This window comes from Mastacembelus armatus, chromosome 6 (genome assembly GCF_900324485.2).
Source record: "Mastacembelus armatus chromosome 6, fMasArm1.2, whole genome shotgun sequence".
NCBI classification, from domain to species: domain Eukaryota; kingdom Metazoa; phylum Chordata; class Actinopteri; order Synbranchiformes; family Mastacembelidae; genus Mastacembelus; species Mastacembelus armatus.
Genome location: NC_046638.1, coordinates 6,489,706 through 6,504,469, shown reverse-complemented (window position 1 = coordinate 6,504,469; position 14,764 = coordinate 6,489,706). Strand labels below are relative to the sequence as shown.

Below are 14,764 nucleotides of genomic sequence, written 5' to 3'. Positions count from 1 at the left end.
TCTCTCTAGCTGCCTGTTTCTCCTCCTGCTTAACTCCCTCCACCTTCCACCAAAACAACACAGGCTTCAATGAGGTCTGACCTCAGGCTGCTATCTTCCAAATACTGTAGCCCTGACTTTAACTTTAAATTACAGGCTTCTGAAAGGACGGAGAACTATATGTCAGGAATAAAAACCTTCTTTGCTTCCTTTCATTTTCCTGCTAGGATAAACAAAGAGGCTACAAAAAAAAATAACACAGAATTACATTTCTTCAAGGGAATTAAAGACACATAATTTGCCAATTTATTGCCAAGAAATTAACAAAGTAAAATGTAGAATTATTGTATATAACAAACAAATGTAAAATGTTTGTAAGTACAGCAGTCTAAGCATCTATGGTAACTTCTACTTCATGAGACAAAACTTGGATTGCGTGTATGTCAGTATTGCTTTACTGGACAAACAGGAGGAATCGACTTTGTTTGAACACAAATTAAGGGATTTAAAATATATAAAATCTGAAAATATTTTTTGAAGAAGGAAAATCAATTAAGTTATTTGTTAAACCTTACAGATACACACAACCTTCTTTTGGTGAGAAACATCGAACATAATTATAACTTCTAGGAAAAAAAAAAGTCCACATGCTGCATTTAGAAATACCTACAACATAGCATCGTTAGCTTCCACATTACAGCACTTAACTATTTTTAAAGTTCATGTACCCTTGCAGTGCTTTTACCCAAGCAGTGTCATTTTAAAAAAAATGGGCAAAAACTCGGTTTGTCCAAATCCCTTTGAGCTGCCAGACCATTTGAGTCGTCAGACTGAAACCCATCTTTTCTGATCTCTGTTGTTGACGAACCCCTTGCTCCACCACTGGCCCCTGTCCATCCCATCTTTCCCCTCTCTGCCCAGCCCTCCTTCCATCACTCTGCCTCAGGGGTTCAGGTCTGGTTATCGCAGGATTAGAGCAAGGACACACACGCTCCATACACCTTAGGCACAAACACACACACGCACCAGTACATGTACACCTAGCACACATGCACTCCTAAGGACAGCCTTCTTTAATAACATTCAAAGGGAGAGCATAGCCAATCCGTTACCTTTCATGGATTAGCTGCTAATCTCACAGAGAAGCACCTCGGGTACTTTGGGGAAAAGAGCAGGGGGGAAGAAAGCGGAAGAAGCTTGACCTTCAAGATCAAGGATAAAGTGCAAGGCAAAGAAAGGGACAAAAGAAAGTTGGGGATGTTTCTTTTACTAAAGATTCCACTGGATACAGAACCTGGGTTGTGTTGAGACATTTGGTTGTACATATTCCATTCACACAACTACATGAAATCCATCATTGGTTCCAGACTGCCACCAGCTGGGATCTGAATCTGCAACCTCTCTCCCTGCAGGTGGTCTTGATGTAAAATACAGACTTCTGTCTAAGCTAGCTGACCCCCTGACAAGATGATGAGAAATATAACCCAGCTCCATGCTGTTTGGTCTAGGCTTAAATCTGCAGATTAGTCCTTTAATCCACTATTCTGCACATAAACACTGAGCCATGAAATGAGCTACAGTCAACTTAATCCTCTTTACCAGGCAGGCTGGTTCAAATATGACACAGTAATGCATGTGAAAATATGGCTATTAATGCTCGGACATTGTTTCTGATGAGTTTGAGATTCATTAATTGATGAAAGTCATTGAGGATGATAAATACCCTTGTTTATTATGAGAATCTACAATGTCAGTAGGTAACAATGGGGGCTGTATAATGTTTTATCTCACAGCAGCAATTTTCTTCTATGTGCAACTTAGAAGAATCAGTACTCCCTTTGGACTCTTTGCAAACACAGGCAGATGTTCAAATGCTATTAACAATCAGTGGATTCCTGCAGCTAGTGGCTTAGCATCTTCCTTTTTTTTTATTGTCAATGCCATCAGGGCTACAGAGGTGACACTAAACCAGTGTATCACATACAGTATAAAAAGAAGCACTCAGGTGTAGTGTGCTGCATGAATTATTATTATTGTTATCTTTGATTTCAGGACCTGAATGTTATTGTTAATGCTTAATTTAGCCATAATTTATCTTTCTAATATTTGATCAGAGGTGAGATTTGACTGTAGTAGTATGTTCAGTATCAAACTCTGACTGATGGTTGATGTGAAAGCCCAAAAACTCAGTGGGGGGATTGGAACAATAATTTGATTGAAGCAGGGAAAAAGTCATTACATCCAGCCTCTGAATAAGCCTTGGTTTAATCACCCAACTTGACTTTTATGAGGAGACACATAGTTGTGTATTCCACTACAGTGACTTGAAGCCATTTTAATGGGAAACTATATAAAATATAGTGGCACAATTTAATCCACTGGGTTTGCAGGTATTAATCTTCATAGTGAATGTGTGGAATGAGCAAACTGTGAAAGAAAGACAAATGAGTAAAACAATAAAACATGCCCTGGAGCTCAAAGATTAGAAAATAAAGTGGGTGAAATCACATAAGGTACAGTGGCTGTCCAAAGATAATATGGAAAAGAACTGAGTAAGCAAGGAGGTTTCTTTCTCTAAACAAATCACAAGAGAGCAAGAAAAGAGATGAATGTGCATTTGTGACTTTCAGAAGCCTGTTCATTAAAGGACACAAAGTCACAAATCCTTAACTTTGCTTTATTATTTCCTGATTTCCATTGACGGGTAGAGAGAGAAACTCTACAGGAGGCCCAGATGGAGCAGGAAGTGGGAGTTTTCACCGGGTGTTCATTGTGAATCTTACAGCTTTAATTCAATCTCCAATGGCACAACAGGGAAGCTGCGAGCCTAAATCCTCAGGCGTACAGTGCAGGCGGCAGCCAACCCCTTCACTCTGCTATCGCTGAGTTAGTTTGCATTGGTGCAAATTGCTTTTTTAATTACAGACACGAAGGAAATACAGCACATTCCCTCCTCTTCAGCTATGATGCACACAGGGAGATACTTAGCATCATGTTTCACAAGCTGCAAACAACTGCTAGGGAATGAGGCAGATCTGCAGCTCATCACAGTGGAATGACAGTGTTATTCTAGACAAGATATTACAGAAGTCTAGAGAGAGATTTTTTTAGTTTGTGGTTCTATGCTTGGCATTATAACAAATCCAGCATTTTAAACAGATATACAGGTGGCCTTACAACAGTCCAAATAAATACATCTCAATACAATACAATACAATACAAAATACATCTCCATTGCAGAGTTTCTCTAGCAACAAGCTCCAGAACCTGAAATATTACCAAGAAATCTGACTTAATAGTTAATAGGGTGCATAATCAAGGACACTTCACGGCTTAGGGGTTAAAATGCTATAAAATACAATATTCTTGCTTCCAATCCAGTTGGTGATCTCTGTTACAACTATCTCTCCCTTATTTCCTGTCATATGAAATAATGGTCAAAATAATATAGGTATGTGGTGTAATAAGCAAACCCAACCCACTCCTGCTGTGCCTATTTTTGGAAGTGAGCTGTCTGTTCCTAAAGGACTGTCATATGACTGGTTGGGTAGAGCTTTGTTTCTCTTTTCAACAGTAGGTTGAAGTTATATCTACAAAAAGATAAAAAGCTGCTATCGGTGTGGCCAAATGTCAAAATGGATGATTTTTTTTTTTTTAATTGCATCAATAAAGAAATTCCTCCTGAATTTCATGATTTTGCACAGTGCATTATAAATCAGAGGTAGTGTTACTGTAGATGCAGCTATTTCTCTTATGTGTAACAGTTCGTAACAACTACTGTAATCTGAACACAAATTATAGACCGACAGAGAACAAAGACTGTGACTCATCTGCGCAGTCTTTTTAGATTGATTTGGTTTGCATTTGAAATTGACTTTGGTTCCAACTTTGATCAGGAACAAATGGGTCTGCCGCCTCCACTCACAGTGTCTGTGTTTCTCAGGTTCTCAGTGACTTTCTTTTTCCTAACCACACACACATGCACATGCACACACAAAAAAAGTACATTTACACACCAGACGCAAGCTGCACACACATGCACATGCACACACACAATCAAGGCAGACAGTCCACAGACACTTTGACACTTCCAAAGAGGCCTGAAGTTAATCTATTTTTTTTTTTAAAGGATAAAAGTCTTCACACCAACAGTGGGAAAAGCTTTTAAAAAGCTCAGAGTTGCAAATTGTCAAGTAACAAACAAACAACTTGTCTCAAAATGTATGATTCATATTAGTGCATTCTTTTAGGATAAATATGTGCAATTTGAGTTTGACAAATCTGAAATTTTAACAAAGCAGCAAGACAAATACACTTTGTAATCTACGCAAAGCAGAGGCAATCCAAAATTGATTCAACACTTTCTCTCAGTGTTCAATCTTTTCTCTACCACCAGCTTGTGCAGAATCATAAAATAGTAAGGCTGGTATTGATTTGTGAGTGTTTTATTTTAATGTGGTGCTAATAATCAGAGCAAAACCAATAGGAGCAAATCAAACTCTGACATTCATCCCTATGCATATTAAATGAACATGCTGTGCATAATTACAGGGTGACATGATCCACAGATGAGAGTGTGTAACCAGGGGCTGTGTGGAATATGACAAATAAAAAAAGGGAGCAGAGGTGTAGCACATGGCTAAGGTTTACAGTGTGTTTTACAGGTGTTGGGTGACAACTACATCTCTCTATCATAGCATGATTTTCTGTGACACTGGTTCTGTCCCATTCTCCGCCCTGTCATTGATTACTCACAATCTTTATATCTTGCTGCCCCTTCCTCTCTCAGTCTCTGTCTCTTTTCTGCAAATGTTCCAGTATATGACTAAAGATGACACAAAATCGTTTCTAACTGGCAGTAACTCACTATAGGTATGTAAAATGTTTGTCTTTAATAGCTACCTGAAGTAGAAATCTGAAGAAAAGATTCCATGTCCCTCCTCATCTCCACAGCAACACAACATTTTATTCTTATTTGTGCTACTTCAAGTCTGCTAGCAAGATTTATATGAAAGGGTTGGTCCGGTTACTGAAGCTCACAAACCGAGAATAAAAACAGCCTTTGCCACTTGATTCTAGCCTGTCAAAAGGCCAGCAGAGGAGCTCACCTGTGCAGGAATAGTCATCGATCCTGATGTAGCCCGTATGGCAGATGCACATGAAGGAGCCAGGGGTGTTAACGCACATGGTGTTCTCCCTGCAGTAGTGCTTCCCTTCAGCACACTCATCGATATCTGAAGAGAAGGGAGAGAAGGGGAGAACAAAGCTGAGGTTACAAGAGGATCCCTGCCACAGAGTATTTTGTCGAGTGATGTCAAATTATCTGCCGTGCCAAATTCCTATTACAATTTTAGGATTTTTTTTTTTTAAATCCTTCTCATCAAAGGGTTAGCACATGCTGTAATTATATTAATAGAATATAAATGACAGAAATATTCGCTGGCACATTATAAACACCTTCTTGTGGTGTAGGTTATTGTTTTCAATCAATATTCTAAAGCCTCAGCTCAAGTTCAAGCCTCATCATCAATTTTTCAAACCCATTTAACTGAGAGACTTTCAGTGGCTCCATCAGTTTCCCTCTTAAACAAGATGTAAATGGCCTCATTATATTACTTAATGTGTAAGCTTTTATTAGCTTCTGAGGTGAAATTTTTATACTTTCTAAAGCATTTTTGGGTAGTCATGGTGGTGCAAATGTTTTGAAAACTATCTAAAAAATGTGTAAAAAGCACATTCTATTATAGATTGCATAATAATGCCTGGAGTGGGAGTCTGAAAATGCTGTCTCAGAAAAGTTTGGATTGAAATTGGGTGTAGGCCTGAATAAATTTGGTAGACAGTCACTGCTGACTTTGTTTGCAATGACTTTCACCTGCTCAAAGAGTAGAGAAATATTTAAAGGGGTGGGACAAGTAGAGAGAAGAAATGGAAAGCAGGGACTGGATTTAAGTGTTTGTACAGAGCTATAATTTGTTTACACCATTTTGATGTGTAGTCACAAACATTAAGCTTATTTATCATATTTATTGGTGCATATATTTGTCAGCGTTGCATCAGTGCACCTTCTTATTAAACAAATAAATTAGCCAACCGAACTGTCTTGTCCTGTTCTGTAAAGTTGGTGTTGATGTTTAGGGGCTTCCTGAATTAATCAAAGATGTTAGAAAGGGTCATGAATGACTTTGGCTTCCTTTAATTTCTAATTATGGATGAGATGACATGAACATGCAGCTGATTTTTTTTTTTTTAAAAAAGCTCCTCTAAAATGACAAAACACACATTTTTTTCCATGCCCTTATGATGACACACACAAGCATTCCCTGCTGGAAAATAGATCTGTGTTAGGCATCAACAGCACTGTGGGTAAGGTTTGATTAGGTTTAGGCACAAAAAAAAAAAAAAGACTTCACATCATGTCATTGTGGAGTTTGTAAATCGGTTCTCACTACAGAAGGTTTCTAAAGATTCCGGCACAACCAGTCGCAAAGGCCTGTTTATCTTCATCAGTGGGAAACAGAGGACAAAATTCAGAGGGTCCATGAGAGGTGGACACTGAACCACTTGTAGTTTCATCACTCAGTTTTCAATCTATTTAAAAGTAAAGCACTCCACACAGTAGCTTAGCTGCTTTTCTCCAGACTACTGGCCAATCGGTTCTTTTTAGTGCTTTAAGTACACTTTAACTTTTACTAGCTGCAAGTCATAACTAAAGGGTGAGAATTATGCTACTAGAGAAGTTAATATGAAAGGCCCTGCACACAAATACAGGTGTTTTAGCTATTTAAGGGAAGAGCTAACAATAAAACAATGTATCCTTCTAAACCAGTGTACCAGGAGAATGAAGGAGAAAATGAGAAAAGTCTGCACATGCTCTCAGTCATAGCTAAGAAGTCTTATCAGGCAAACTGTGTCAAATCTTCTTAGGCATTCTCTTCAACATGATTTATGTGTGTTGTATTTCTGAAGTTAACCTCTATGCGCAGGCAAACAAAACCTGATTTCTTATACTGGAATAAAGCATGAAAATGACCCTATACTCAAACATAATGTCTGTGCTTAACAATGGAGCTATTTCTCATCCTCAGGTTAGCTTAAAACCAGCTGATGTAGATTATCATTGTGCTTTGTCCTAACATGCAATACTGTACTAATCAATGTACATTATATTAAAACACAAGCTGATCTTCACTAATGAAAAGAAGAGAACTGCTTTCCATCATTTTTATTTCCGTCTCCTGCAGTTCTCTTCTCAAATTATCCCTCAGGTAAATACCCCACTGCTTTGCACCTTATAAAGAGAATGAACATTTACATTTACATTACACATTTTAAAATTTGAAGCTCATCTCGCGCTGGTCAGATTTTCCATTTGACCTCTGATTCCATTTAAAATCTATCTCTCTCATGCTGAATGTGTGTGTTGTTCTGCCCGTCTGTGTGTTTTTCTTTTCTCTCCTACAAGAGGTCTGAATTGCAATTAGAACCCTGATTAATTAAAGGTTATACTGTACATAAACCTACACATGTTTTTCTTAATACGTATGATTACACATCTAAAATCTGTTTGGGGATGTGCAGGCCATGAATATCCAAGCAGTTAGAGGTCTAGCTCTGCATTTAAGAGGTTACTGGTTTGGTTCCAACTTGGAAAGCATCTATCTTTCTCAGTTTCCCTTAATAAGCTAAAAACAAAAGGTTATTTTATCTCTAGTGATTCTAATTGGCACATTGAGTCTGGTGACCTCATATTATTCCCAACTCTGTGTTGGGAATAACTGTTGTGGTTACGTAGGTAGGGTACACACTGCATACCAGTGTGTACCCTACCTACGTAATGTATGGTGACAGAGAGAGATGACAGGTGACTAGTGGAGAAAGTTGACAGCAAGCACTGGAGTCCTTTGGAACTGGGAACTGGTGAATCAGACAGGAGCTAAAAAGCAACTGAATATGCATCAGTTGGCCAAGGGTGTCACTTTAATGGGATGCTCATGTAGCCTGATAATTAAACTGAATTACTGTTTTGTTTCACTTCATTCATGCAACCTGGCATTGTGTTCATGTTAGCTGATTTCTTATTCCCCTCCAACTAGTCAGTTGAGAGTGAAACATTTTTCACATTAAACCGAAAATATGCTGATCTAATGGGTTTTGTTTTGTAAATTTAATTACAACAACCAGTACAGCTGCTTTCTGTCCTTTCTTCATAAATGTGGCTTAATTGTAGGAGGATGTCCCAATTCTTAATCCTAAAGCTTTGATTAGTCACTCAATTCTCTGACCGTGGGAAACCGTCAATGTGCTCAACACCAGGCCTATTCTGAATCACCAAACAAATCTGCAATGTTGGCAGTGATTTGGCTGCCTGGCACCAGGCTAATGCTCATGTTTCTAGGCTTCTGTAGGTACAGTGGGTACGGAAAGTATTCAGACCCCTTTAAATTTTTCACTCTTTGTGTCATTGCAGCCATTTGCCAAAATCAAAAAAGTTCATTTTATTTCTCATTAATGTACACTCAGCACCCCATCTTGACAGAAAAAAAAACAGAAATGTTGAAATTTTTGCAAATTTATTAAAAAAGAAAAACTGAAATATCACATGGTCATAAGTATTCAGACCCTGTGCTCAGTATTGAGTAGAAGCACCCTTTTGAGCTAGTACAGCCATGAGTCTTCTTGGGAATGATGCAACAAGTTTTTCCACACCTGGATTTGGGGATCCTCTGCCATTCTTCCTTGCAGATCCTCTCCAGTTCTGTCAGGTTGGATGGTGAACGTTGGTGGACAGCCATTTTCAGGTCTCTCCAGAGATGCTCAATTGGGTTTAGGTCAGGGCTCTGGCTGGGCCAGTCAAGAACGGTCACACAGTGTTTCTGAAGCCACTCCTTTGTTATTTTAGCTGTGTGCTTAGGGTCATTGTCCTGTTGAAAGGTGAACCTTCGGCCCAGTCTGAGGTCCTGAGCACTCTGGAAGAGGTTTTCTTCCAGGATATCTCTGTACTTGGCCGCATTCATCTTTCCTTCAATTGCAACCAGTCGTCCTGTCCCTGCAGCTGAAAAACACCCCCACAACATGATGCTCCCACCACCATGTTTCACTGTAGGGATTGTATTGGGCAGGTGATGAGCAGTGCCTGGTTTTCTCCACACATACCGCTTAGATTTAACGCCAAAAAGTTCAATCTTGGTCTCATCAGACCAGAGAATCTTATTTCTCATAGTCTGGGAGTCCTTCATGTGTTTTTTGGCAAACTCTATGCGGGCTTTCATATGTCTTGCACTGAGTAGAGGCTTCCGTCGGGCCACTCTGCCATAAAGCCCCGACTGGTGGAGGGCTGCAGTGATAGTTGACTTTGTGGAACTTTCTCCCATCTCCCTACTGCATCTCTGGAGCTCAGCCACAGTGATCTTTGGGTTCTTCTTTACCTCTCTCACCAAGGCTCTTCTCCCACGATTGCTCAGTTTGGCTGGACGGCCAGGTCTAGGAAGAGTTCTGGTCGTCCCAAACTTTTTCCATTTGAGGATTATGGAGGCCACTGTGCTCTTAGGAACCTTGAGTGCTGCAGAAATTCTTTTGTAACCTTGGCCAGATCTGTGCCTTGCCACAATTCTTTCTCTGAGCTCCTTGGGCAGTTCCTTCGACCTCATGATTCTCATTTGCTCTGACATGCACTGTGAGCTGTAAGGTCTTATATAGACAGGTGTGTGCCTTTCCTAATCAAGTCCAATCAGTTTAATTAAACACAGCTGGACTCCAATGAAGGAGCAGAACCATCTCAAGGAGGATCAGAAGAAATGGACAGCATGTGAGTTAAATATGAGTGTCACTGCAAAGGGTCTGAATACTTATGACCATGTGATATTTCAGTTTTTCTTTTTTAATAAATTTGCAAAAATTTCTACATTTCTGTTTTTTTCTGTCAAGATGGGGTGCTGAGTGTACATTAATGAGAAATAAAATGAACTTTTTTGATTTTGGCAAATGGCTGCAATGACACAAAGAGTGAAAAATTGAAAGGGGTCTGAATACTTTCCGTACCCACTGTACGTGTTTACTGACATGTTAACATAACCTGATAAACTAGTATACCATGGCTGCGTTTCTGTGAGTTCAATTCAAATGCTTTCTGCACCCCAGTAATTAAAACATGGTTAGTGCAGCTTTAAGAGTATGATTTATTAATTTTTCCTTTGTATTTACTCACTCGCATGATTCCATATTTGGATCCATATTAGCTGTTGCCTTAGCAACAGCTATTCCTGGGGTCTAAACTGCATGCCACGTAATCAGACAGAAGATACACAACACTGCCAGGGTAAACAAAATAATCTTGATAATGTGATGCAACGCAAAGCAATTTGATGAAATACATGTTGATCTGAACAATCCTGGCTCTGCAATATGCTCCAAGGCCTTGTTCCTGTTGATAGTACAGGTCAAAAGTAGGCACTCTTTGAGAGACAAGTGCCATAGTCCTTGACATTACCAATTTATTATTCATTCACTGTATTCAGTGTCTGTAAGAGCACAAGAGGGCATTCACCCCTGAATATGTTCTGTGCCAGATGCTTTTGCGAAGAGCACTTGAAATTGAATTTCAATAGATTTGCATTGGCATTCATTCAGCTTGCATGTCCTTGGATACAGCATCGCCCACCGCCCCGCAAACTAAGAGCTCAGCACCTGCCTACAACAGTGGCATTCACATTTGCCTGGTCTTCTTCCTTTCACAGTTTCATCAATACTTGCTACATTCAGCCATTCAAAAGCTTCACAGACAAATAAAGCAGGTAGACAATCACCGACCACCTATGAAAGTACACATGTCCTTCACTAAATGAATGGAGGCTAATTAAATCCTGCCACTGACTTTACAGATGAGAAATAGAGATGAAAAATGGGGAAGAGAGAAAATGGGAAGCAGGGGGAAGGGCAAGAAGCAGGGCAGGTAAGGAGAAGGACTGGATTAAAGACAAATCCAGAGTCACGACAAACTCTAGAGCTAGACAGAAAAGGGGAGATGAGACAGACAGGGAGAGGGCAAATGACTGAGATAGTAAATTGAGAGCGATAGAGGAAGAGCAGAGAGAGGGGGAGAGTAAAAGGGCAGACAAAGCAGTGGATTAAACATAGAAAGACAGAAGACTCCTAGATCGAGACAGAGGCTGTGTGAAGTCAAAGTGTTGAAAAGTGTGGAGTGTGTGTAAGAGAACAATTGAGATAGCAAGAGAAAGAGATTTAGATGGCAGAGGAACAGGGGTAGAATGAAAGCAGCAAAAAATATTAACTGCTGCTGAAGAGGCAGAAAGTATGAGAGCATGGTCTGTCCAGAATCGCAAAGAGTAACCTTGAGTGAGGTCTAGGGTGGCAGCTTTTCCGCTGTCTGCTTGGCTGTCTGTGGCAGCAGCTTTGATTTACAGCCTATTAATTGTAAGACACCATCCATTCCACCCTCAGTGACAGCAGTTACGTTCGTTAAAACAATATGTTAGGAGGTGAGATGATGAGGGGCACTGCTCAAACGCGTGGGAGAGCGCAACCATCTCCATCTCCATTAATGCACTCAATTTTCTTGATTGGCCTGTCACATGGACACACGTGATGCAGCAGGCAGAGAAGGAAGATCAAGACCACCGGCGGGTTTTATTGCTGAACAGAGTGCCTGAGGTAAATCTGTTGCTACACTACCACCACCACGATGGATGGCCGGAAAACAGCTGTGTTCTCTTTTTTTTCCACCTTTGTCTGCATAACTACTGAATCACCCACTGTCATACATGAGTAGGGTGAATAGCTTTTCAGTATTTGGACAAAAGCGGTCTAGTTACACACAAAGAGGGTAGTCAGTTTCTGATGAGAGACAACTTTCACAGTGAGCTAGAGCTGCTCTGGGAGAGCTGATATCAGAACTCGTTGGGTCAGATCCAGAATTAGGAAAATTCAGTTTGAAGCCACAGTTATTTTTTTGATAATCCTAATGACTAAAAATCTTTATGAAGCTAATGGTTCAGTGTATTGAGGTCTGAATATGAAAATGAGTTGAATCCTTGTGGACATTAAGGCTGAACAGCACCTCTGTAGCAGCACAGATCCAGTATGTGTGTCTGTGCTGTACTGTACTGCTCTCAGCTGCAAATAAGAAGATGATGTCACAGACAGTTAGCCAGTTCAACATAACATGTAGCCTTTTTAATTATAAATTTTAAAGTGCTGACTTTTACATTATGCACTCCTTAAAAGGAACCACAATATTGAACTTTGTTGGTTTACACATTACACAAATTTTCATTTTTTGGATCTCAGCAGCAGTCTCCTATTGCTTCTTTGATTTAATAATAATTAGAAAATAACCAAGATCTTGTGAAATAAAAACATTGTACTTTTATTATAATTAACATTTTTATTGTATAAATCAAATACTTGTATCTGTACTCAGTTTCTGCAGTTACTCAACTGAAAGTGTGAAAAGAGCTGTACTGATACATCCCTAATTAGCAGGTAACATTGCTAAAGTGCAGTTGAGGATGATTGAAATAGTTTTTGTTTTTTTCTCAGTTAATTGACACGATGGTGTTAGAGTAAAAGTCATTTTTCACTCAAACCAAAAATGCCAATCTTATGGTAGTGAAAAGTGAGAGGGTCAGCCAAGTTAGTAGGATTCATAATTTGGGAGTATCTGTTCCTAATTTTCTGGAAATCCACCAATATATCATTGCAGGTCGTTACTGTTCTGACATTTTTTTACACTCTCATTACTGTTCATCCAAGCCATCCCACGACTATGTAAATACAGAACAGCAGCTTATCCCTCTCCGCTTGCATAAGCATGTAGTTTTAATAGTAAGCATCCTCACTATCTGTGTTTCATACAGCAGTACACCAAGGTCTGGGAGTAGGGAGATAACACTGCCATTGCCTTTGGATGTCCCACAAAGACACCCAAATCTGTGCCATTCCACCAGTGGCCTCGCTTTCTCTCCCGTTATCTCTTTCACTTCCTGTGTTCTTCTCATCTATCCACCCCTTACCCAACCAGCTCACTTACTCAAGCAGATGGTTTTCAATAAATGGCAGAGGGACAAGGCTTGCCAAAACATTGTCTGATATTCCTCTGTAGCCAGTTCCCTCATGGCCAAATATGTAACAGTCAGAAGGAAAAGCAGACCGACAAAGAGCTGTCCCTGCTGGCCAAACTGTGTCCCACTCTGCAAATCATTTTCACTCTTGGCCTTGGTTCCTTGTGGGTGGAGAAAGGTGTCAGAGGATGTTACAGGATGCCGCTTCTGTTTTAGGGCAGTGCCATTAAGTCACATACTGACTTAAAGCTGGTGTTTGGGACTAGTAAAAAAAAAAAAAAAAAGGCTGGTTCAAAGGAAATACAATCAATGTAAAAGATGCAATGTGTTGAATTTTTATGTGGCTATTAATCTTTAAAATTAGTTTTAAGAAAATCAAACAGTTGGTGAAAGGCGGTGTAGTTTATCTGCTGTTTCAAACCCATTTCTTTTAATGTCCCCAGGATTGTATTTATACTACCACTGTGGGGAGTCTAAAGTTTTCAGATTATGCACTGTCACGTTAATAGCAGTTTAAAGGAATAGTCGGACATCTTGGAGATGTGCTTATTTGCTTTTTAAGTTAGAGTTAGATGAGAATGATACTCCACTCTTGACTGATACATGTAAGCCCGCTCTGGTAAGAACAGTGATTATGTGTTGTATGACACATAATCTGTGAAACGAGAACATGTCACCTTGACATTTTCTTTTTTTGTATGTATTAAATAAAGAAACAGCATAGTTTTTGCAGATACTGGAAGGTGGAATAATGTTGCCTTTGGATGGAGCAAGGTCAGCCCTTTGCCTCTGTTTCTAGCTAAGCAGACCTGTTGATCGATCTCTCAGCAAGGAAACTGTTTAATTCGTTCACAGATCAGGTATACTTTTCTTTTCTTTTATTTGCTTAAGGCCAGAATGTTTAATTGCTGCTATGCTGCTGGTATGTCTGGGAAGACTATTCAACTACTTAATTACAATAACTACTCTCTACTTTTGGTTATTTAAAAGATAATTGCTATATGACAAAGGAATGTGGTGTATTTTAATCAGTTTGCTCCATTAGTTTTGCAACATTTTGGGTTGATCGTTATTTTCAATATCAGCCCTAAAATAACTAATGAGAAACAACTCAACTCAAAATGTATTTGTTTGAAGTAAAACAAATCAGCTCAGAGTTTCTTTTTTAAGCAATTATTTAAAAATGACCTATATATATACCTTTCTAAAATAAAAAAGCACTTCCATGTATCTTTATGAACTTACCAAATTGGACAATCATTCCCAACCAAACAGGCTCAGAAACATCGAAAACAAACATGCAAAGCATCTCTGCTAAATTGGTCCAGGAGCAGAAGCCAATTAAGATGACGGAGTGGAAAGAATCCCACTAGGAGGCAACAAGAATAAAAATCTGCATTCAGAGAGCACAGTCATTGTCTAATACCAGACACTCTCACTGTGATCAATCACTGTAACCGCTTAGAAGCCTGCTACCTGACTTAGAACAATGAACATCAAATAAGAAAAAGGTGAAGGAAGAGAATTGTGCTGTTGAAACTGCAAGACAGTTTGGGCTTGTGTTACAGTTTTTTTCTTGTCAGTGTGCAAAACAATCACTGCATATTCCACACATGACACCCTGACAGCTTCCGCATGGAGATAATCAATTCATCTAATTTATCAACACTCTTCTATGCAAACATCTACCAGTCCTTGAATTACTG

At 39.4% G+C, this 14,764-nt stretch overlaps 1 protein-coding gene across 1 annotated transcript in view; it reads right to left on the bottom strand.

The window, feature by feature from the left end:
• Nucleotides 1–14,764, bottom strand: part of nell2a (neural EGFL like 2a) — a 74,057-nt gene that overhangs the window by 28,235 nt on the left and 31,058 nt on the right. The window contains exon 13 of the mRNA XM_026311137.1: nucleotides 5,088–5,213. Within this exon, the coding sequence (XP_026166922.1) occupies nucleotides 5,088–5,213 (126 nt within the window). The remainder of the gene's footprint in view (nucleotides 1–5,087; nucleotides 5,214–14,764) is intronic.